Source organism: Eleutherodactylus coqui, chromosome 3, assembly GCF_035609145.1.
Source record: "Eleutherodactylus coqui strain aEleCoq1 chromosome 3, aEleCoq1.hap1, whole genome shotgun sequence".
Lineage (NCBI taxonomy): Eukaryota > Metazoa > Chordata > Amphibia > Anura > Eleutherodactylidae > Eleutherodactylus > Eleutherodactylus coqui.
Window position 1 is genome coordinate 243,808,347 of NC_089839.1, and position 23,761 is coordinate 243,832,107.

Consider the following 23,761-nt stretch of genomic DNA (forward strand, 5'->3'; position numbering starts at 1 on the left):
ACTGGACTGGCTTCTTGAGGTGTTTTTCGGCAAATTTAACTCTGGCCTGTCTATTTTTGGAATTGATGAATGGTTTGCATCTAGATGTGAACCCTTTGTATTTACTTTCATGGAGTCTTCTCTTTACTGTTGACTTAGAGACAGATACACCTACTTCCCTGAGAGTGTTCTGGACTTCAGTTGATGTTGTGAACGGGTTCTTCTTCACCGAAGAAAGTATGCGGCGATCATCCACCACCGTTGTCTTCCGTGGACGCCCAGGCCTTTTTGAGTTCCCAAGCTCACCAGTGAATTCCTTTTTTCTCAGAATGTACCCGACTGTTGATTTTGCTACTCCAAGCATGTCTGCTATCTCTCTGATGGATTTTTTCTTTTTTTTCAGCCTCAGGATGTTCTGCTTCACCTCAATTGAGAGTTCCTTTGACCGCATGTTGTCTGGTCACAGCAACAGCTTCCAAATCCAAAACCACACACCTGGAATCAATCCCAGACCTTTTAACTACTTAATTGATTACAGGTTAACGAGGGAGACGCCTTCTGAGTTAATTGCAGCCCTTAGAGTCCATTGTCCAATTACTTTTGGTCCCTTGAAAAAGAGGAGGCTATACATTACAGAGCTATGATTCCTAAACCCTTTCTCCGATTTGGATGTGGAAACTCTCATATTGCAGCTGGGAGTGTGCACTTTCAGCCCATATTATATATATAATTGTATTTCTGAACATGTTTTTGTAAACAGCTAAAATAACAAAACTTGTGTCACTGTCCAAATATTTCTGGCCCTAACTGTATACTCTTGTCCTAGACCCAAGACTCAAATAGTTTGGACCACAACATTAGACTTGTATACCATTATGAAATTTTAAATCTAAAGATAATAACTACATTTTGTGGATTATAAAATGCAGATCCACATTTCATGCAGCAGAGAAATACCATCCACAATCTATATACATAGAGACAAAAAATATAGAGCATCTGCTTCAGGTTATAGATGCTCACCAGTAACCTAAAAATGTTTTGGTCACACTTCACCAGAAAACGACACTAAGGGCTCAGTCAGACGAGCTATTTTTTCATGCATGCATAGGCACGTGAACACTCCCCCCCCCCCCCCCCGCAGGACGCATGTATAAAAATATGTGACCAAAGTTAAAATTCGCACATGTATAGTGTTGCCCCATTAAAAGCGATGGGAGAGGGTCGCTATCCACTGCTGCGGCTATGACAGCTGCAGCAGTGGATTCCTTGGATGTGAAACACCTGGATGTTGTCACAATTAGGGGTTTCACCTTGCCGTAAATGGGGCTGGCGACAGCGGGGCTGGCCCCATTGAAAACATAAGCAGAAGATAGTGCACCTCTGCCACTGCTGTGATAGCTGTGGCAGGGGATTCCTTCATCCTTGCGGGGAGTCCCCTCATCACTGAACACTGTGACAGGGCTGCTATCCTAATGCTTTCAATGGCGCTGACGATGCTGCCGCCCTATTGAAAGCAATGGGATGAAGGCAACCCCCACAGGGATTTTCAGCTTAAAATATAAGCCCTACCCCAAAAATAAGCCCTAGCCACAAAAAAAATAACACATCACCTAGAAGCACTGTCTGGGCTCCGCTGTGTCTTCTCCCCAGTCCCTGGCACTCTTCTTTTTCATTTTCTTCTGGCCAGGGATTGAAAAATCCCTGCCTCCTGGAAGCGCTGCCTCTGATTGGCTGAGTGCTGTGACCAATCACAGCCATTCATCATTGCTGCGCTTCTAGGTGATGCATTATTTATTTATTTTTCCTGCAGCTAGGGCTTGTTTAAGGGCTTCAACAGTATGATTTCCTACTGTCAAAGTTGCATCACAACCCCCGAAAACCATGTTTTCGTGCAAAGCAATAAACGCTGTCCTATCTTTTGCAGGTGCAAATTTTTAGTGCTTGTAAAAAATGGACATGTGACCGCTTTCATTGGAAAGCATTGGTTCTAATAGAGACGTTTTTTAACTGCACCTATACATGCGTGAAAAAAACGCTTGTCTGACTGAGCCCTAAGATCATTAAGGGACATGGAAACAAGTATTAAAATTAAAAGGGTTGTCCAACATAAAACATAAATAAAAATAGCTGCTCATGCAATAAAATAACAAAATAAACTTTACTCAGCTCTCTTTTTCCCCCAGGAAACAGTTGCAGCATGTCCCGCAATACCAGAGGAAGGCCTCATGTCCACGGGAAAAATCAGGCCCGCTACGGATTCTCCATGGAGAATTCACAGCGGGTCCCTCCTGCCCTGCGGACATGAGGGCTGAAAATAAAAATAAACTCACCTGCTGCGGGTTATGCGTGTCTTCCCTTCTTCACGGCAGGATCTTCTTTCTTCGGCCGGGCGGATGTGCTCGGCACGCCGGCTGCGTGCCGCGCGCATGCGCCGGGCAGACCCGCCGGGCCGAAGAAAGAAGATCCTGAGCAGGTGAGTTTAATTCAGGCGTGGGTCTCCTGCAGATCCGGACGGCTTCCATAGGCTTCAATAGAAGCCTGCGGGAGCCCCACACCTAAATGGAGCATGTCCATTTTTTTCAAGCTCCAGTTTTTTTAAATTCCCTTTTATTGACCATCCGCGGGTATTTATCTACCCGCGGGTGGTCAATGCATCCCTATGGTGTGCGGATCCTAGTGCGGGTGATCCGCTGCGGATTTTAATTGTTCTTTTGCCCGTGGACATGAGGCTGAAGTCAAGTGACCACTGCAGCCAATCAGAGGCAACAGCATGACAGTTCTTTCTCCTCTCCAGCACTCACATCCTCAGTGCCATAATGCCAAGAGCTCAGAACGGTGACACAGTGACCTCTCATGATTATCTGCAGTGTCCACCTGAGTTCCGCTGTCATTGCAGACTGGGATCGTCATGGGACGTGCTGCACTGTTTCCCATGAGGAGACGAGAGGCGAGAATTGTTAATTTTCTTATTTTTATTGCTGTTCATTTTTTTTTTAAGTTGGACAACCCCTTTTAAAGAAATGTTGAAATGGCTACTTATAACATAACCGCTAACCAAGTCATGTACATTATCTCTGAGTATACATTTTTTCATATAGTAAAGGCATAATCTTGAAAGTAAACCATTGTCTCTACTAATGTTGTAATGATATCTTATGGTTTCCTACACATCTATTACAATATAATATGTAGGCCAATACTCTCTAGCTACAGTTTCTATTGTACATTCAATTGTTACCACTAGAGAATTTATACTACTGACATAGCATGACCAATCGCCATCTATCCATTCTTTCAATAAATCATGGTGGCCTTTGTTGTTCCTACCTTCCATGGAAGCAGCATTTTTTTCCATAATTGACTTAATTAAAAAGATATAATTATTTGGAGATTGTAGTCAATTAAATGAAAAACTTAATTTTCTTCTACATCTGTAGACACTAATAACTTACGCTGGTCTCTGAGATATCTGTCTCGGCTGGTACCCCAGGTCCGAATTCATCTGTTGTTGGGTTTGTTGCTTTCTCTTCATAGTCTGGATACTCATATAAATCATCTTTTCCTAAATCTCCTCCCACCACCGGCTGAGACTCTGTAGGCTCTACAGCTTTCACCCCATATTCTGTTTCCTCTAACAGTTTTTTGTCTGAGTCATAATCCTCTCCGGTTATGTACTCTTCCAGAAAAGTCTCCTCCACAAATGGCTCCTCCACCAGTGTCTCCTCCTCGGGAAGTTTCTATCAGTTGTCGGTGTAACAAGTGGGAGGAACACACGATTTAAGGTTAGTGAAAGCGTTAGATGCATTGGTGCAACTTTAGATGTCATTGACCTAAAGCTTTATTTCATCATTATCTTTTAATCAGATTTTTAGGAGCATGGGGTGATTATATTCTCCTCATCAATTAAAAGATGACGATGTAAACATGATTCATTGGAAAGCAGCAGTACACAATAGGTGAGACAAGAAGCTATGTATAGATGATAACGGGTTAATCAATAATTTCACAATTTTTTGTATACTTCTTCAAATTGAATGATTTGAATAGTACTGCTGCTTTCAAAGCAATGCCTATATCTCTATGAAGCCAGCATTTGCTCATAATTTATGGCATAGCAATTCTCTTCATTCAATATTATTAAATAAAAGCTGTTATAGCATCTGCAAATAGCTAAACGACAAATGTTTTAGCTAAATGTATTCTTTAAATGTGCATTCCACTTGTAACTGTTGCTTCGGGATATTTTGAAAAACAACATATGCCATTTAGAACATCCGAAACCTTTATCATACAATGTATAGATTGATTTAGTATGGAACTTACAGTTCACATTAGTAGAAATACTTTGGGTTCTATATCTATGTTCAGTATATTGTACATAAGAGGGGAATGCATATTTAAAGCAAACGCTAAACAGCGTCATAACATTTTAGGATTTTAGGCAAGTCAATTATTTCCAAAAAAAAAAGATTTTTAGAATTAAATCATCTTAATTAAAAGATAATTTCTTAGATGTTTATTCCAATGCCGGTGTGTTGGATTTAAACCAAGCAGGGATAATCTAACAGAAAAATAAGCAACATCCTTTTGCTGGCCAACTGCTAGTGAACTGTGGCATTCCACTAAATGCCCTTACAAAAAGTTGATATGCAGTTCGTAAGCAGGTAGTGAGACAAAGAAGGCTGCCATTAAAAAGGAAGGCCCATGTTAGACACCTCTGGTGCCAGCCTGCAATGCAATAACTTTCATCACTGTCTGCTACTTTGCAGATATGATGAGAATTGTCCATTTATAAAAGCTTGGCCAAATCTGGTATAATCATAAGATATGGAAGTCAGCTAAAGAAATTATATATTTGAGGTTCAAAGATATCAGCAAAAAACATTTAAAGTACCCACAAATAGATTATAAATTTTGTATTTCGCCATAGCAACTTTTGAAGTTTTTGCGCAATTCATTAAAGGAGATGTCCCGAGGCAGCAAGTGGGTCTATACACTTCTGTATGGCCATAATAATGCACTTTGTAATGTACATTGTGCATTAATTATGAGCCATACAGAAGTTATAAAAAGTTTTATACTTACCTGCTCCGTTGCTAGCGTCCTCGTCTCCATGGAGCCGACTAATTTTTGGCCTCCGATGGCCAAATTAGCCGCGCTTGCGCAGTCCGGGTCTTCAGCAGTCTTCTATGGAGCCGCTCGTGCCAGAGAGCGGCTCCGTGTAGCTCCGCCCCGTCACGTGCCGATTCCAGCCAATCAGGAGGCTGGAATCGGCAGTGGACCGCACAGAAGAGCTGCGGTCCACGAAGGTAGAAGATCCCGGCGGCCATCTTCAGCAGGTGAGTATGAAGACGCCGGACCGCCGGGATTCAGGTAAGCGCTGTGCGGGTGGTTTTTTTAACCCCTGCATCGGGGTTGTCTCGCGCCGAACGGGGGGGGGGTTAAAAAAAAAAAAAACCCGTTTCGGCGCGGGACATCTCCTTTAAATGGCTTAGAAGTTTTTGAAAGCACTCAAAGTGGTGTACTAACATCAAAGAAGTCATTCTTACTTCACCTGATCCACCTATGTTCCCATTCCGCTGATGCCTGGTCTACCGCTGGTCTTCACCACCAACTGCAGTGAGCCAATGATGATATCACAGACACCAGGCACATGTGACTACTACGGCCAATCACTAGTTCACTTCAGCTGGTGATTAGCTGCAACAGTAACATTTCCCTGTATTGGGATATCATGGCTGCTTTAGCTGAAAGTGAAAGCCAGGCAGGGACCAGGCATTGTCGAAACATGAGCAGCCAGCGTACTGGTAAGGAGAGTATAGAAAGAAAATAAAGCTGAAAAGATGTTTCTCCGCACTTGTAAGGGTTTCTTTTCCAAAGTTGGAACTAAATGGTTCACCCAACTTTTTCCAGTGAGGGATCTTCCGTTTTAGTATCAACAAAGATAAGTAACCGGACAAACATGCCAGGTAAATACATCTACACCTGTACAGGTAAATTATTTAAATTGTGTATACTGAGCCAATCAGGGGGCAGGTCTGACTCACACCCCCTTCACACCCACTGCAGGCCGGCCGCACGGAACTCCGGCTGCCGGGAGCAGGTGAGTATATATATATTTTTATTTTAACACATTTCTGGATGAATTGCAGGGAAGGGCTTATATATTTAAGCCCTTCCTGACAATTCATCCCGCGCACGCCGGCAGCCCATTGCTTTCAATGGAGTCGGCTGTATTGCCGGCTCCATTGAATTCAATGGGCAAACATCGTTCTTCTCTGCCACAGCTGTTACAGCTGTGGCAGAGAAGAAGGATTTGCCTTCTATATGTTCTCAATGGGGTCGGCGCTGCTGCCGCCGGCCCCATTGAGCACATATAGAGAAGAGAACAGGAATCGCAGATCGCAGATAGGTGCGATCTGCGATTTCTGTTCTATAATTTATCGGACGAGCGCATAAAAAGCGCTCATGTGTCCGATACCATTGCAAAGCAATGGTTTTATAAAATCGCCGGACGCATGCGCATGCGCAAATCGCGGCAAAAAACGCCCGTCTGACTAAGGCCTTACAAGTGCAAAGAAATGTTTTTTCAGTCTTATTTTCTTTCTATACTACACCCACACTTTGAAGGTGTAGGGTTTGGATTCCACCTGCTGCACTCAGTTTCCCGGATGTCCTGTGGGTTGTAAGGTCTCAAGTACCAGAGCGAAAAGTATTCTGGGTGCCAGCGGGTTTGGGTCCACTAGCAAGGATTCCCCTACAGGCACCAGGTAAGCCTTTCCCTTTACATGTGCATAAAGAAATAGATTGCACTTTTCTACACATACTAATTGGTAACGGGACAATGGATTCTTTTATGTTGGTACACCAGTCTGAGCTGTTTTGAAAAATTGTTATGTCCCCTGACAACCCCTTTAGGCAGATTTATCATTTAGAACCTTTAGAATCACTTTAGAAGAATATATCTACTTGTTTGCTGGTTTACTTTTTCATTTGCCATCCTCAGCAAAATACCTTAAGCAGGATAAGTAGGAAGAAGCAAAGGAGTCTACAGTTGGTGGACAGGCAAGTGTTGGGTTGATCTTCATTGTGTCTTCTAATGTTCTCAAGATAACTACCATAGACCAGGTTCTGGTCAAGCTTTTTATGGTTGTGGAATCATCTTTGGAGAAATGGATATTAAAGACAACTCCAATTAAATTAAAGGCTATGTACATATTTATACTCTTTTTTTTCTAATCAATGTGTTTTTGGAAATAAAGACTTTTTGTATTTGGTTTTTATTAAAAATTGCTGATTATTTGATTTCTTTGCTTGTATTGTTTTCCAAGGCAGTGCAGACTGAAATTTTAGCAAATTCTGTTAGTCAAAGTAAACTAACAGCTCCTCCCCTAGCCTGCTTTCCTGTTGTAAATGTGTGTTCACTGCCTTTCCACTAAGCTTTTACAGAGGCTTTATGGTAGTATTGGGGATGGACAGTGTTGGGAAATGGTGGAGTAGATTAGGGGGACAGAGAGCATAGAAAGCTACTATTATAGAGGGCTGTAATTTACTCCAGGTACATTTTCCCTCTTATCAGCAGTGAAGGTGAACAATCAGCAGCAACTCAGAGAGAGGATAAAGAGGTAGCTGTGTAGTTATGCTACACAGTCTTTGATAAAGGAAAAGGGAGAGGGGGGCTAAACTTGTGTGCCTTCATGAGAGAAACTAGCTGATCAGTGTTGGGAATGCCCTCAAGCCAGAAATGTGAATGTAGGAGAGTCTGCAAACCAAGTATGAGGCTTTTAACTACATGAGAAGGAAAACTCAATGCAGAAAAAAGACAGATAAGTACATAATCTTTTTCTATAAAGACTTAGTAAGATGTGAGCATTGATTTTGACAGCTTTTAAGGTATTTAGTGTGTATCTGTATAAATGATAGTATTTCTTAGTGCCATGGATTTGATATTTTGACTCCACTGTAGGATGACCCTGTATAGATCAGCATTGTGTAAATATCTTAAATGTATTTAGTATTACAATCAAACTCAAATAGAAAGCATATATGGTCCTCATCATTTTATATGAGTTTTGTGCTATTGTCATAAGACATTTATAATGCTTTAAAGTTATTATATCTCATGTGTCACTACTAGGGTATGGGAGGTGGTTCATTGGAAAGAGTGCTCCTAGTGCCTCACAATAGTCATTAGATTTAGCGGGGCTTCAGATTTTAAAATAAATAATACATAGAATGATGGTACCAAACATAGGGAAAATGAGGCTGACACTGATCTTTGGAACAGGACCATTTTGCCTAATATGAAAATCCCCTGGTCATTTATGAACATATACACTTTGTGATTCTTTGGTGTAAATCAAAGATTCTAAATGATGAATTTGCTTAATGATGTCAGTCAATTTGAATAGATCTCAATTACTAAATGCTTAAAGCTGGTAACAATAAACCCAGGTAGATACTGAAAGCTGATGCACAAGAAAGAGCTAAATCTTTAGCAACTTGTGGTGATTTGGCTTTATTTTCTAAATGGCAAATAAAATAATTTGATTGCATAAATTAAATAATAAGCATTGTTCTTTAATTGTGCACTAGAAGCGATCTAATACAACAATACGGAATTATTCTTGAGCACTTTCACAAGCAGAAGAGAGGACTATATTGCGTTAAATCTGACTTTTTTTGATCAGCAAGCGAGAGCAAGTACTAATAATTTATTCACCTGTCACATCCCTTTTTGGTTACAAATCTGATATTCGCTATATTAATCCACAAGATAGAAGCACTGTCATTAAGACATCATACACGTCATTCTCGTGCCAGCAGTATACTTCATACCTTCTAATGTATTGATGGGTTGTTCAGTTACAAATATTGGCAGAGTACCAAAGTATAGAAATGAAGCTATTGCCGGATAACGGGCAAGGTTTTCCTTTTTCTTCAGAGTGCGACAACAGTTGAATTCGTAAATAATCAGACATATTACTATCCTGTAGAAAAACAACTTTATACCTTTGTTGACAATTTTTTTTTACCTCATTGGCTCGAGTTGTATGAGAGGGAGTATCTGTTTGGTAACCATAGTCTACTTCTCCATAATGTTCTGGTATATAATCAACCACATTAGCCTAAGAGGAAAGAAAAGTTCTGTTAATTGAATCTTGATATTTTTCAAGATACCAGTTGAAAAGTAGGATGAAAGTAGGAGTATAGATATAGGTTATGGTATTAGCCAGAGGTTCTGTCCACTTCTAGTTAGGTTAGGACATTTTATATCTCATGATCACAGATCTTCGGGGCTGACCCTATTGAAGATCTTGATGTCTTTGCTACCTTTACCCCTATTCTTTTTCTCGTTGACGACTGGTAAACGGTCTTGCCCTTCTTCTTCTTAGCTGCAAATGATTTTTTGGGCGTGACCTTTTGGGGTTTTTTCTTTGATTTAAGGGGAACTGGCTTCTTCTTCATTTTGGTCGGTTTGGTTGGTTTGGTCGGTTTGGTCGGTTTGGTCGTTTTGGTCTTTTTTGTCGTTTTGGACCTTTTGGACTTTTTGGACGTTTTGGACGTTTTGAAACTGGGTCTCTTCTTCTGCAAAAATGTGGTGAAAGACCGGATGGAGACAATGAATGAAAGAATGAAGAATTGGAAGTAAGGAGGAGTTCGAGGGCAGGCTGTGTACCTTTATTGATGGCTTATTTTCTCATTCAATGTTTTCATGAGGATAGCAAATAGTCATGTTGTCCACTGGTGACATAATACAATAACTTATAGACTGTTTCCAAAAACCAACAATATCATAGATGACATATTCACAGTCTGGTTTAAAAAAATTTCACACAAATAAGAATATAAGCCACCAAAACTATAGGCTTACAACACAAAGATATTTCAATACATTCATAATAGATCTTTCTAAGAAAGATTTGCCTGGTTGATTCCTAAAGTTGCCAAAGTGTAGCCCGCCATTAACTTCACCTAACTTCCAGAACAAGGAAGCCACAAGTCAGCTGGAGAAAGAGGACTGAGATGACACTTGAGCAGATGATGAGAGAATAGTGACACACACAGTGCACACAACGTATATTTACTGTACCTCAGTCTGAGCTACAAATTCTTCAGCAACTGTGGGCGCCTCTGTAACAAAATCAGGCTCCTTGTAATCTGCTCCCCCATAATCATAGTCATATTCGATTATTTCTTCAGGTGCATACTATATTGCAAAAGGAAGATTTGTTAGGTAAGCCTTGTTAGTTGGAAGCAGAATATAAGCATTGTTACGGATAACAATTGTGTATAATGTAGCTGCACGTGCTACATTGGCTTATACAGAATATGCTACTGTTGGTATGAATATGGCTTGGGCTCTGTTCACACTTTTGGAGCTTTTGTTGGCTGGCTCAGTAGAGTCCATGGAAAGAATAGTGTTTCATGGAGTGCTATTCTTCTCATCAAAATGATGGAAACATGACAGACCCCATTATAAGTGACTGAGGTCCATTGGGCATTGTACGTGTCTGTCATGTAACAGATCCAGCAGAGCGCTTATGGCTTACACAATAAACAAAAGCTACAATGGTAGCGTGAACACAGCCTCGTATAGAATATTTTAGAAAACCCATACACATTTTTCTTTTGCTTGCTTACAAAATAGCCTTTTTGTTTATTTGTTTTTTAAGTGGAACGAAACATATACTTTTTACTAGCCACGGCATTATATCTCATGATGAACCCTTTCTTTATGAATAAGGAAATACATTCCGTTTTCTTGTGGAAGAACATATAACTTAGATATGGTTTGGAATTTCACATCTATATCACCTTTAGGGATCAGTCAGATAAGCGTTTTTTTCATGTATGTATAGAAGCATTAAAAAACGCTGAATGCATGTGAAAAAAACGCGTGACGAAACTAAAATTCGCACATAAATAGTGCAGCCCAATTGAAAGCAATGGGAGAGGATTGCTATCCCCTGCTGCGACTGTGACAGCTGCAGCAGAAGATTCCTTGGATGTGAAACCCCTGGATGCTGTCACATCCAGGGGCTTCACCTTGTTGTCAATAGGGCTGGCAATCACACTCCTCTGCCACTCCTGTGACAGCTGTGGAAGGGAATTCCTTCATCCCCGTGGGGAGTCCCCTCATCACTGAACACTCTGCTACTGCCACAGTGTTCACTGATGAGGGGACTCCCCATGGGGATGAGGGAATTTCCTGCCACAGCTGTCACAGCAGTGGCAGAGGACTGCGATCTGTGAAAGCTGTGGCAGGGGATTCCTTCATCTCTGCGGGGAGTTCCCTCATCACTGAACACTGTGAAAGCACTGTCACAGTATTCAGTGATGAAGGGCTCCCCGCGGTAATGATTTTCTTTTGGGGGGGGGCTTAAAATATAAGCCCTACCCCGGAAAAAAGCCCTAGCTGTATAAAAATATAATAATAGTAATACATCCCCTAGAAGCGCTCTCCGGCTCCGGCGCATCTTCTCCTCTGGTCTTCTGCATTTCTTCTGGCTGGGATTGAAAAATCCTCACCTTCTGGAAGCGCTGCCTTTGATTGGCTGAGCGCTGTAATCAATCACAGCCATTCATTGATTGAATGGCTGTGATTGGTTACAGCGCTCAGCCAATCAAAGGCAGTGCTTCCAGGAGGCGGGGATTTTTCAAACCCTGGCCAGAAGAAATGAAAAAGCACAGTGCCAGGGACCCAGGGAAAAGATGCAGTGGAACCCCAGACAGCACTTCTAGGTGATGCTTTTTTTCCTGCAGCTAGAGCATATTTTTAAAATATTTTTTTAAGCCCCCTTCTCCCCCGAAAATCCCTATGGGGATTGCCTTCATCCCATTGCTTTCAATGGGGCAGCAGCAGTACCGGCCCCATTGAAAGCAATCAGAGAAGATCACTGCTGTGACAGCTGTGGCAGGGAATTCCTTCATCCTAACGGGGAGTCCCCTTTCACTGAACACTGTGACAACACTGTCATAGTTTTCAGTGATGAGAGGACTACCCACGGGGATGAAGGAATCCCCTGCCACAGCTGTCACAGCAGTGGCAGAGGAGCGCAATCTTCACCCTATGCTTTCAATGGGGAGGAAGGCTCCACTTTTTAAACGCTGTCTTATCTTTTGCAGGTGAGAATTTTTTGCGCTTGTAAAAAACGGACATGTGACCGCTCTCATTGGAAAGCATTGGTTCTAATAGAGCCGTTTTTAAAACACGCATTTACATACGTGAAAAAAACGCTTGCTTGACTGAGCCCTAAAATGGAAAATTACATAATTTAATGATAGACTCCTAAAACACACTTTATTTAGGTTTAGTTCCACTTTAAGACTTTTTGCATTAGCAGAGCAGGGCATATTCATAATTCAAAGAGGTTTCCCACAGCAAGCATTAATGGCATTTCGATTAGATATATCCTCAATGTGTGATCAGTGAGAAAAAAAGAAGCCACAACACTTAGTAAAACAATGTGGTCCTTTCAATGGTTTTAATTTATAGCTCCAATCCAGGAATGTGTGAGAACTGCAACACAGCTACATGCAGTTATTCCAAAACCCAAAGTGGCACAGTAATCCTTCATCCTAGGGCTCTTGCACCAGTCACACATTGATAGTGTATCTAATCAATCAATCATTAGAGATGAGCGAGCACGCTCGGATACAGCAGTTACTAGAGCAAGCATCGCTCTTCTGGAGTAACTGCTTACTGGTCCGAGCGTGCTCGGGGGTGGGGGGTAGTGGCAGGAGAGTGAGAGAGATCTCTCTCCCCACCCCCGAGCATGCTTGGACCAGTAAGCAGTTACTCCAGAAGAGCGATGCTCGCTCGAGTAACTGCTGTATCCGAGCGTGCTCGCTCATCTCTATCAATCATGAATACACATCCTGGCGTGGCAAACCACTAATGGCTTTTAATGAAGCTTAATCTTAGATTATTTTAACCTCTTCCAATCTACTGTCTGACGTCTTAAGACATTATGATTTAAGGCTGTACAGCTCCGATGTTGGAAGACATCCGTCGGAGTTCTCTTACTGCACATAGACAGCCTCTCTGCTGTTGAAGCCGATCCAACGTGTCCCCTCATGCAGTACTGGCTTTAGCCAGCATATAGCGCTGTTGTATAACGGCAGAAAAAGAGCACGCCCCCTAGGAAAACTACTATACAAATTGGATTGGAAAGGGTTAAAGCTATATTTGCAAATGAAGCTCTATAGAATGCTGTGCTGGAATCCATTATAGCTCAACATAAGGAGACAGCAAAGCTTCTATGTATTTTGCCTGTTATAATGTATACAGTGTTAATCTTGCAAATGACAAAAGGTAAATACAATATGGATAAAAATCAAATGGTTCACTTCCATTATTAATCAATCCAAAATTATTTTCTTAAAATTCGAGAAAAATTTCCATTGTGCTAGGAGCAGTGGACCGTTTGATTTCTATCATGGATGCTTAGAATAAAATTGTTATGGTAGCAATATGGTAAGAAAAATAAGAGTGCCAAAACAGCTAGGCCACTTCAGAATTTCTTTCACCATGAAGCCTTTTGGACAATGCACTGTTTGGGAAAAGGTATGCTTGAGCTGCTCATAGACATGTTCCGCTGCGTTGCCAACTGTGTCAAATTTCCTAAAGTTTTCCAAGTTTTTGAAGGCTAACTTCCATTAAAATATCTATTCCCCTTTCCCTGTGCATTTAGATTGGAACCAATTTACTCTGGGCAGAGAATTGCTGAGAGTGTCATGTCCTTTGACTAATGTTGGAATGATTTGATACAAAAGGCATTTTCACATCCTATGAGTTCTTATGTATTGGTGACACTTCTTATTCCCCTCTTACCATGCTCAGTCTACAAATGTTTGTATGGTCCCAAGGAAACTGGTGTGCAGTATCCATTCAGATTTTGTGATATAGGTGAGAGCTCGAGGACACCTTGGAAAGTCTTAAAAAAGTGAACTATAGTCGACAGTACTCCATTTGTCACTTTTTTTTCCAATTCACAGGATTGGAAATTGCAAGAATATACTAAATAATAGAGGCAATAGGGAAATCAATAATAGCTGTAAAGTAATTATTATATTAATATGCTTTATTTTAGTAATAACCCTCATCATCCACCCTGTTAGCTTTTCCTATGTACGCTTGACATTGACATTTTCAGAACAATTACATTTCCTTTTTAGGTTACTTTTCTCTATTCTATTCCATTCTAGCCTGGAATTCAATGCCTCGCTTGCCTGACAGCTTCTAATATTAATTTTTATGGTTACTGTGAAAAGAAACATACTGATATCAAACTGTAGCTTAATTAAATGTACTGCAATTAAATGACTACATGCGCCATGATTAAAAGGAGCATAATAATTGTAGAGCTCCGTTCTTTCTCTGGAAGTAATGAAGAACATATGGCTGAACGAAAGGTATTCTTGACCCTGGGACAAATAAAATCCCAATTGGTATTGTAGGTCTTGTTGAATGGACATATCATAATACATTAAATGCAAAAAGTCAGAACGGACGTGGGCAACTTTTTGATTTGCGTAAGCTGGAAGCTACCAAAATTTGTGCCAGTGTAAACAGCTGCTGTAGTTCTGGCCCATGACTCAACCTACCTAGCCTTATTACTGATTGATATGAACCACCGTTCGCAGTTATATGTTTTTATACTGTCTGTTCTCCTCTACGTCTACAGCTGTTACAAATAATGGTGGAACGTAGTAGCTGGACACCAATATATATTATTTTTTATATGAGTGTGAAATTGGCCAATGGTTTTACTATGCTTCATACTTGATTACTACAAGTCTACGAGTCAGAGTGGGACCCCTTGCTCCAGTCTTGCAAGCAGTGAACAGGTTAAAACCATTTGAAACCACAAATTGCAGCCGTATAGAGACATTGTCTGGAAAAAGCATTAGAGGTGAATTTCTTTTAAATATATATTTTCCCTGAATGCCTCCGAATATTTCCACAATGATCTCAGCGCTCCTATTTTCCACAAGAAGCAGCATTATCATGTTACACAGTAGCTCTGAGGGATGTTTGTATCAATGGAGGGAACATTTCAGAAGCCGAAGCCTCCCCATGAGCGGAGAGAGATCTGTCCCATGACAAGAACACATGGTTCTCATTTCAGAGGCAAAGAGCAGACACAAAGACAGCATGGACCCCGTAGATCAGGTCATAGGATTCTTATTTCCCCATTTTTTTCCCACCTCTCCAGCAGATTTACTAAGTAAAACAGGAAATAATGACTGTCAACTCAGCAATATCAGAAACCACAGAGCAGTTCACTGTATTATTCTTCATCTAGAACCTGGAACTAATAACTTTCAGATAGTTACGGTTTTCCAGGCACAAATATTATTGATGGCCCTAGGTTATCAATAGCTGATTGGCCGGGGTCCGCCACTGGGGAACCCGGCTAATACGCTGAGTGGGCACATGCTATCAGTGCCGCTATGCACAGGGTCAAAGCGGAAGTTGCTGCTCTGACTCCTGTGTAGTGGCGGGACTTGTCATTGCAGGCACAGCACCCATTACCTTCAATGAGACCCCAGCTTGCTGTTACAAGTGCCGGCCACGGCACAGGTTAGCTTCTGCTCCAACTCCTGTGTATAGCGGCACTGATAGCATGCACCCATTCAGCTTATCGGCTGGTACCCAAGTGGCAGACCCCCCAGCCGATCAACTATTAATGTCCTAGGTCCTCAATAGTATTTGTGCCTAAAAAACCGTAACCGGACCCTAGCCGATGAACTGTTGTTGTTGACCTATCCTGAAGATAGGTCATTAATAGTAATTGCGCTTAGAAAACCTTTTTAAAGAGAATGTAATGACTGTTTAGACAGTAACATCTGTATTAGTCTTGATCTATAACTTTAATAGCTTTTAGATTCAGTGTTTTTTTTATTATTATAACCTATTCTCAAATAAATAGAAAGAAGTTATAGGATATTCAGGGTGGGCCAAGGAAAAGTAGCCCAGCGCCACACTTCCGAAAGCTGTGTAGAAGAAAATCTGTCTTTGTTACCCATACCAACTGATCACAGCGCAGCTTTCATTTCTTATACTGTCAAGGTAAAATGAAAGCTGCGCTGTGATTGGTTGCTACAGACAACAAAGATTTTTTTGTAAACAGCTTTCATAACAGTGTTGCGCTAGCTAATTTGCTGGGGCTATCCTGTAATTTGGCAGAATTTTCCAAAATTACATATCTAAGTCCATGAAAGACTCCCATGAGGAGGATGTATTATCACTAGTGTATATTATACATCCTCAGTGTACTGTGCACCAGTAATCAACAATGGATTGTTAAATATGCCCCAATGTCTTTAAAGGGAACCTGTCACCACTGAACAGCACCATAAACTAAGCAAAGGGTGAATACACATGGGCGGGTATTTACTGCGAAATCCGCAGCAAATACAGCTCGTTACTTCCTATGGGGATCCGCTGCTTCCTGCACACGCGGAATCCGACCCGCTCGTGTGCATGCGGCCGGAAGTGTTGTTTTAAATGAGGAGACGGGTAGCAAGTGGATGTATTTTTATACTCACCGACTCCCCAGTTCCTGTGATGTCTGCTGGTGAAGTCTATGTGTGATCTGAAAATCTCATTCTTTTCAGACCGCTGTGTGAGCGTACTCTCATAGACTTCTATAGGAGTGCACATGCACAGCAGTCTGGAAAGAGTCATATTGTCAGACGGCATGCAGACACCGCAGGGACAAAGGAATAGGTGAATATAAAAAATACATGCCCTGATTCCCTGTCACTTCACCGAACAGTACCATAACTTAGTTTATGGTGCTGTTGGGTGGTGACAAGTTCCCTTTAAAGGAGCTGTCCAGTTGTAAGGTATCGATAGCAGATGAGCGAGGGTCTACAGCCTGGGACCCCAGCTGTTCTATGGGCTAGCCTGCTTGTGCACTGAGCTGATTTCTGCAGTAAGCAGACAACTCTGTTCTCACTGCGCTGGACAAGCAAGCAGTCAATTGTAGCGAATGGGAAGTTTGCCTGCAATACCAAGCTAGGCCAGTACCTAGGGGTTGCATGGTCATTCTTCCAAGAACAGGTTGTGAAGTAGCAATCTTACAGGTTTATGTTAATTGTATTATGTGGGTATGGGTGACCTCTAGTAGTCTTTGTTAGACACTATATTATGTTAAAAAGTTAATGTTTGTTAATGCTGATTGGCTGCATTTGGACATCAGGGGCCGATGCCGAGGCTGATACACGCTCTATAAAAAGTATAGCATGCAGCATCGCAGCATAGTAGCACTGCAGTAAGTCTGAAACTGATAGGAATTGGAACCAGTTGCATTGATGAATCAGGCCCTCTGGCACAGCACCCGGCTTGAGCTGTTGTCTGGTCCATGTCTCCCCAATGAACGGGATTGTGGGCAGTAGAGAATCCCCTTTCTGTGTTTTAAACAAAGACTCGGGTTAAAGCCACTGTGGAGGCCCAATGTCTAATGCTTCTATGTGCCCAGCCACTGCCATTTCCATCCACCTTTGATAGACAAAGGCCATGGAAATGACTTCAATCTGTTGTGAGTTTTGTAAATAAGTGAATTGTTCTGTTGAGCAACAACCATGTGCGCATATGTCTTCTGGCTGATGCACCAAGGGACAATGCCTATGTGGTACCAGGCATGTGACTGAGCCTACCACTCTCGTAGTGGTCCCGGTGCCAGTACATGAGTTGTGGAAGTTGGGGGTTCACTCCAGCCCCGAGAAAAGGACCGTGCTATGCTACCCACCTTAATACCGGAATCAATGCCATGCATGCCGCCATAGAGAGCAGCTCCGCACTACAGGTCTTCGCAGGCCCCCAAAGCAACAACCTGCTAGTGACCTCTTTATCCCCCCCTTTTTGTTTTCTGCAGAAACTAGCTCAGTAAATGAGCACACCTGCCCAGCAAACATGTGATCAGAGGGGTCCCATCAATCTACAATTGATTAATGACCTATACTAAGGAAATGCCATCAATAGTTTACAACCAGACAACCCTATAATGTAGGCACTATGTCCATAAATGGTACTGTATAGATATGTATGTGCAAATAAATACAAAGCATCCATACAGCCATCTCAGCCTGGGGTCTCATATAATGTAAATTTTCACATGTTTATTGACCACTGTAAATTTTAGATCTGTCTCTATAACATCCAACTGAGCCAGTTGTAATGAATGAGCAAAAATGGACAGACTTTTTTCTAATAGAATCCTAGAATGGTAGAGTTGGAAGGGACCTCCAGGGTCATTGCACCCATGCTCAATGCAGGATCACTAAATCATCCCAGACAGTTGCCTGTCCAGGCTCTGTTTGAAGGAGAACTCACCACCTCCCGTGGTAACCTGTTCCACTCATTGATCACCCTCACTGTCAGAAAGTGTTTTCTAATATCTAATTTGTGTCTCCTCCCTTTCAGTTTCATCCCATTGCTTCTGGTCTTTCTTGTACAAATGAGAAAAGGGCTGATCCCTCTGCACTGTGACAGCCCTTCAGATATTTGTGTCCTTTTTTAAGAAACAGCAAGTTAATGTCTTTTCTACTACTGTAAATGTAAGATATGCACATGTGATTGTGTTTTGTGGTTGTGTTTTTTTTTTTGCCCATATCAGTATATGGAATGTAAAGAAGCAAATACCAAGGCACCAAAATTTGGGCACGCAAAATAAGCCATGAGGGTCTCAAAAGGGTTTTACCATGCTATGAGAATTGGATTTCAGGATTCCAATTCATTTACTTGTAACGTCTATCTGATATACATTTTTTTAATGGACAATAAAACGGGTGGATTTTTAAAATTCAGATTTTCTGACAACTTTGCAAAATAATTAAGTTAGATGAAGCTGGAAGTAATGGAAAATATGGTTATTACACAATAATTAACTTATAATACATACAGTTTAAGGTCATTAAAACAGAGAAAAATCCATATTTATTATCACTTCATTGTAAAGCAACAGAGGAAGGACTATTAAAGGGGTTATTTCAAATGAGAGAAACAGGCTTCTTTTTTTCCAAAAACATCGCCACTTTTGTCAATAGGCCGTATTTACTATTGTAGACCAACCCAATTTGCTTCAATGAAGTTGAATTCCAGTACCATGGACAAGTTTTGTGATGTTTGTAAATAAAAGCAGCCCTTTGTCTCATCTATAATACAACCCTTTTAAAAGTACAAGGCCTTTTCTAGCAAAAATGCCTCAGTAAAAAAAAAAACATCCGTTGGAACCAATCAAAGTGCAGAATTTATTTTTCCTGTAAAAATTGACCTATGATTGGTATGTGTAAAAAGCTCACTTTTCTCTCACTTTTAATACTCTACAACAACAACTACTACCCCATTTCCCTGAAAATAAGACATACCCTGAAAATAAGACATAGCATGATTTTCCAGAATTTTTGAGGATGCAAAATGATTTTTCAGGCTTTTTGAGGATGCTTGAAATACAAGCCCTACTCCAAAATTAAGCCTCCCTGCTAACAGTTAATTAAAAAAGTCAATTTAAATAGTGTCCAGGCAGCTATACATGTAAAAAAGTTAAACCTTTTTGAACAAAAATTAATATAAGACACTGTCTTATTTTCGGGGAAACACGGTACTTCTTCAATAAGATAAACCAGTGAAAAAAAAAAAGTATTGTTGCTCATGGCCACTCATTGGACCCTTGCTTTTATATTCAAATCTGCATTTGCAGAATGATACGTGGAATCTGCTTTCCTTTGTTCTAATATTTATGTGACCGCAAGATTCACGGAGAATAACAACATAAAAGCAGCTGCTGTATTTTGATCTTAGCATTGAAATGCAGGCCATTTAACATCTAGAACGTCTATGGAAATGATGACTTAGAGCTGGAATGGGCTGAATATCAATGTTGAAAATCCCAGTGAAAAGCATGCTCAACTCTTACGTCATCCACTTTGGGATCCTGAGCTTGGGGCATATTGGGTACTGGGGTGTCACAGTCCGTCATGTAATGTTCACAGTAGTCATACGCAGCTTTGGGGTCTTCAACTATCAGTAGCTGCTGGATATCACCCTAAGGAAACGAGATAATGTGAACAAGTGTTAGAAAAATAAAAGCCATATTAGAAAAGCCAAAGTCATATTCCAGGGCAGTGATATATAGCAAACGAAACTTTACTTATATTAACTCATGACACTTGCATTCACTTCCTGCAGTGAAATCCCAGTCCTGCAATATGAAAATGGCACATATGAATACTTACCAGACATAAAAGAAATCTAATAGGCACCAGGGGAATACTAAACACAAACCTTCTGCAGCACATAAAAGCCTTAAAAAAGATAGGAGTGCAGAATGCTTTATTGCTTTAAAAACAGCTTCATTAAATTGGTTGCTTTCAAAAATTAAAATATATGTGGTTAGTGCTATACTAGATCCCATCCTGATGAACAGGGATTTGCATATGCAAGCAAATCAAGGCCATCTAGCGGTAGCATTAGTCTAATATACCATAACATGAATTCTATTTTTATTTCTGTCGTTTTGTACACAGATTCTATTGTATTTTCCCCTACCCAATACCTGATCACACTGGGGCTCACAATCCAGTCTCCGTTTAATATAAAGGATAAATACACATGTAATATTACTGGAAGCCCATCAGACCTGTTAGAATGTTTTTGAAGTGTAGGATACAAATTAAACATCTAGTAGAAATAATAATGGTAATCTTTATTTGGGTAGTGCCAACTTATTCAGCAGCGCTTTCGAGGCACATGGGGAACACAAACAATGCGAAAGTTACAGAAGTTACACAAGTTACAAAAGTTATATGCGGTATTCAATTATTTAGAAACAAAGGGGGTGGGGTGATAACAGGAGGGACAAGGGCAGGCGGGAACACAGCAATGCAATGATAGACTGTGATATACAGTTTTTAGGACACAAATGAGGTGGGGGTAGTATAGGAAGTATGGGGCAGGAAGGGTACATCATAAGCAAAAGTGGAAGGCCATATGGAGGGGAAGGGGGCATATTGTGGGGGTGGGGGACTAGATAAAGAGGCTTGGTATGCTTCTTTGAAGAGGTGCATCTTAAAGGCAAGTCTGAAGTCCAGTGCATCGGGAATTGTCCGGATGTTTTGGGGAAGAGAACTCCAGAGGATTGGTGCTGCTCTACAGAGGTCCTGGAGGAGATCATGTGAGGTTCGTATTAGAAGGGTATTTAGTCTGAGTGTGTTAGCAGAGCAACGCGCGCGGGATTGGTGATGTATTGGAAGGTGGGAAGTGATCTACAGTGGTGCTGCACCGTGGAGAGCTTTGTGGGTGAGAGTGATGAGTTTGAATTGAGTTCTGTAATGTATGGGCAGCCAGTGCAGCGACCCATTCTCTAGTGTTCCAATACAGCAGTAATAATCATTGAGCTACTGCTTTGTCCAACTTTTAGGGGGCGTAACTATAGGGGATGCAGGGGATGCGGTTGCACCCGGGCCCAGGAGCCTTAGGTGGCCCATAAGGCCTCTCTTCTCCATATAGGGAGCCCAGTACAATGAATAAAGCATTATAGTTGGGGGCCCTGTTACGAGTTTTGCATCGGGGCCCAGGAGCTTCAAGTTACGCCTCTGGGTCATGGTACTAGTTTAGGGCCACAGGGGTCCATACTGGGACCTATTCTTTTTAATATATTTATTAATTACCTGGTAGAAGGATTGCACAGTAAAATATCAATGCTTACAGATGAGATTTGGGGAAGGCTATGGCAAACCACCCAACCAAAACAGTTTGTCAAGAAAACATCATGATGTGACGTAACACTAGGAGTCAGTCACCACTCGGTGCTTGCACCAGGGAACTTTATCTTTAACTTACAGGTCATACAAAACGATGTAAAGAAATTAACACAGGAGAGGGCAGTTGCAAATGAATTTGGATAATTTAGGGAATTGGGCAGAAAAGTGGCAAATGAGGTTTAACACTGAGAAATTTAACATGATGCACATGGGCAAGAAAAATATATGTCACCATTACACACTATATGGGAAACCACTGGGTAAAAAATAACATTAAAAAGGACTTGGGGATTTTAGTTAACTGTAAACTTAATTGTAATTTTTACATGCCCTGGTCAGACCCCACATGGAATATAGTGTAGGGTTTTGGACACTGGTACTCAAGGGGACATATCAGAGCTTGAGTGGGTACAGAGGCAGACCACTAAAGTAATAAATGGAATGGGCGGACTACAATAATCAGAGAGGTTATCGAAGTTAGGGTTATTTAGTTTCAAAACAAAGACAGCTGAGGGGCAACCTAATAACTACTGTATACTGGAGTATTAGCTGACCCGGGTATAAGCCGAGTTATTACGTTTTACCACAAAAAAACTGGAAAACCTAATTGACTCGAGTATAAGCTGAGCTATACTTGAGTATATACAAGGTAAAAAAAATGCAATACTCACCTCCCAGCCCGTGTCTGTGTCCCCTGCACGATGGTCTCCCCGGCGGTGCGGCAAGCTGCTTCAGACTTCTCCCCGCTGTCATCTCCCTGGCTAGGTTTTGAATTCCCTCGCCGTGATTGGATCGAGTGCCAGCCAATCACAGCCCGCACTTGATAAATTCAAAACCAAGCCAGGGAGATGACAGAGGGGAGAAGTCTGAGGCAGCTTGCCGCACTGCCGGTGAGAGCATCGCGTCGGGGACGCAGACGCCGGCTGAGAGGTGAGTATTTCGGGTTTTTTGTTTGTTTTTTACCTCACTCAAGTATAAGCCGAGGGGGGCCTTTTTAGCATATTTTTTGTGCTGAAAAACTCGGCTTATACTCAAGTATATATGGTATGTATAAATATATTTATGTGGCAACATTTATCACATATCCTGTAGATGATAAACATGGACAGCTGCAATATCCCTTTAATATTCATGATAAGAGCAGAAAGGAGCTATCTAAAATGTATATGATTTCAATTTATAGCAAATACCTAACTTGGCTAAGGGGATAACTACCAGGGAAGAGTGCACAGCAGCTGCTATGGTGCCCAATAACAATGGAGACCCATCTGTATTCAGAGGTAAGGTGTAGTTAAGTTAGTGATATCAATAGATAGTGGAAATGTGAAATGGAAAATGTAATGTGGCTATATATTCTAAGCTTTACTATGGAGCCCCGTTGTTATTTGTTACAGTCTTGAATCCTTTCTTTTACCTCAAGATCAGAAGTTATTATAAGTATATTTCACATTTGTTTTAATCAGATTTTTTTTGCTCAGAAAATAATAAAGTTTTGTTGGTTATAAAATATTTGGCTTTTCAGTTCTATTTCAAACCATTAAAAAAGCATTTTACAATCAAATTCATTAACATTGACAAGATGAAGACTGCAATAGTCCTAGACAGTAATGAACAAGGCAAGTAGCCCCAGACTTATTCAAGCAGGAAGTTCTCACTGGAAGGTGGTTAACATAATTTGCATAAAACCAACAATACAGTTAGTTCAAATGAGCCCCATTTAAACATCAAACAAGACATGGAGGTGTTGCCCAAGGCAACCATTCAAATCACTTACTTCATTCTGGAAAATAGAGATGAGCGAGTATACTCGGTAAGGCACATTACTCGAGTGAGTAGTGCCTTAGCCGAGTATCTCCCCGCTCGTCTCTAAAGATTCGGGTGCCGGCGCGGGTGACAGGTGAGTTGCGGCGGGGAGCAGGGGGAGTGGGGGGGAGAGGGAGAGAAAGATCTCCCCTCCGTTCCTCCCCGCTCTCCCCCGCCACTCCCTGCCCCCCGCCGGCAGCCG

At 41.3% G+C, this 23,761-nt stretch overlaps 1 protein-coding gene across 5 annotated transcripts in view; it reads right to left on the reverse strand.

Annotated features, from left to right (window-relative positions):
* The window catches only part of COL11A1 (collagen type XI alpha 1 chain), a 229,080-nt gene that overhangs the window by 137,740 nt on the left and 67,579 nt on the right, over positions 1-23,761 (reverse strand). The window contains exons 5-10 of one of the 5 annotated variants that reach the window (XM_066597205.1): positions 19,911-20,039; positions 10,076-10,192; positions 9,555-9,570; positions 9,322-9,455; positions 9,018-9,110; positions 3,435-3,719 (exon numbers count right to left, since the gene is read on the reverse strand). In XM_066597205.1, coding sequence (XP_066453302.1) covers positions 3,435-3,719; positions 9,018-9,110; positions 9,322-9,455; positions 9,555-9,570; positions 10,076-10,192; positions 19,911-20,039 — 774 coding nt within the window. Of the gene's footprint in view, positions 1-3,434; positions 3,720-9,017; positions 9,111-9,321; positions 9,571-10,075; positions 10,193-19,910; positions 20,040-23,761 lie in introns of all 5 variants that reach the window. The other 4 variants (XM_066597201.1, XM_066597202.1, XM_066597204.1 and 1 more) reach the window with 4 other exon arrangements.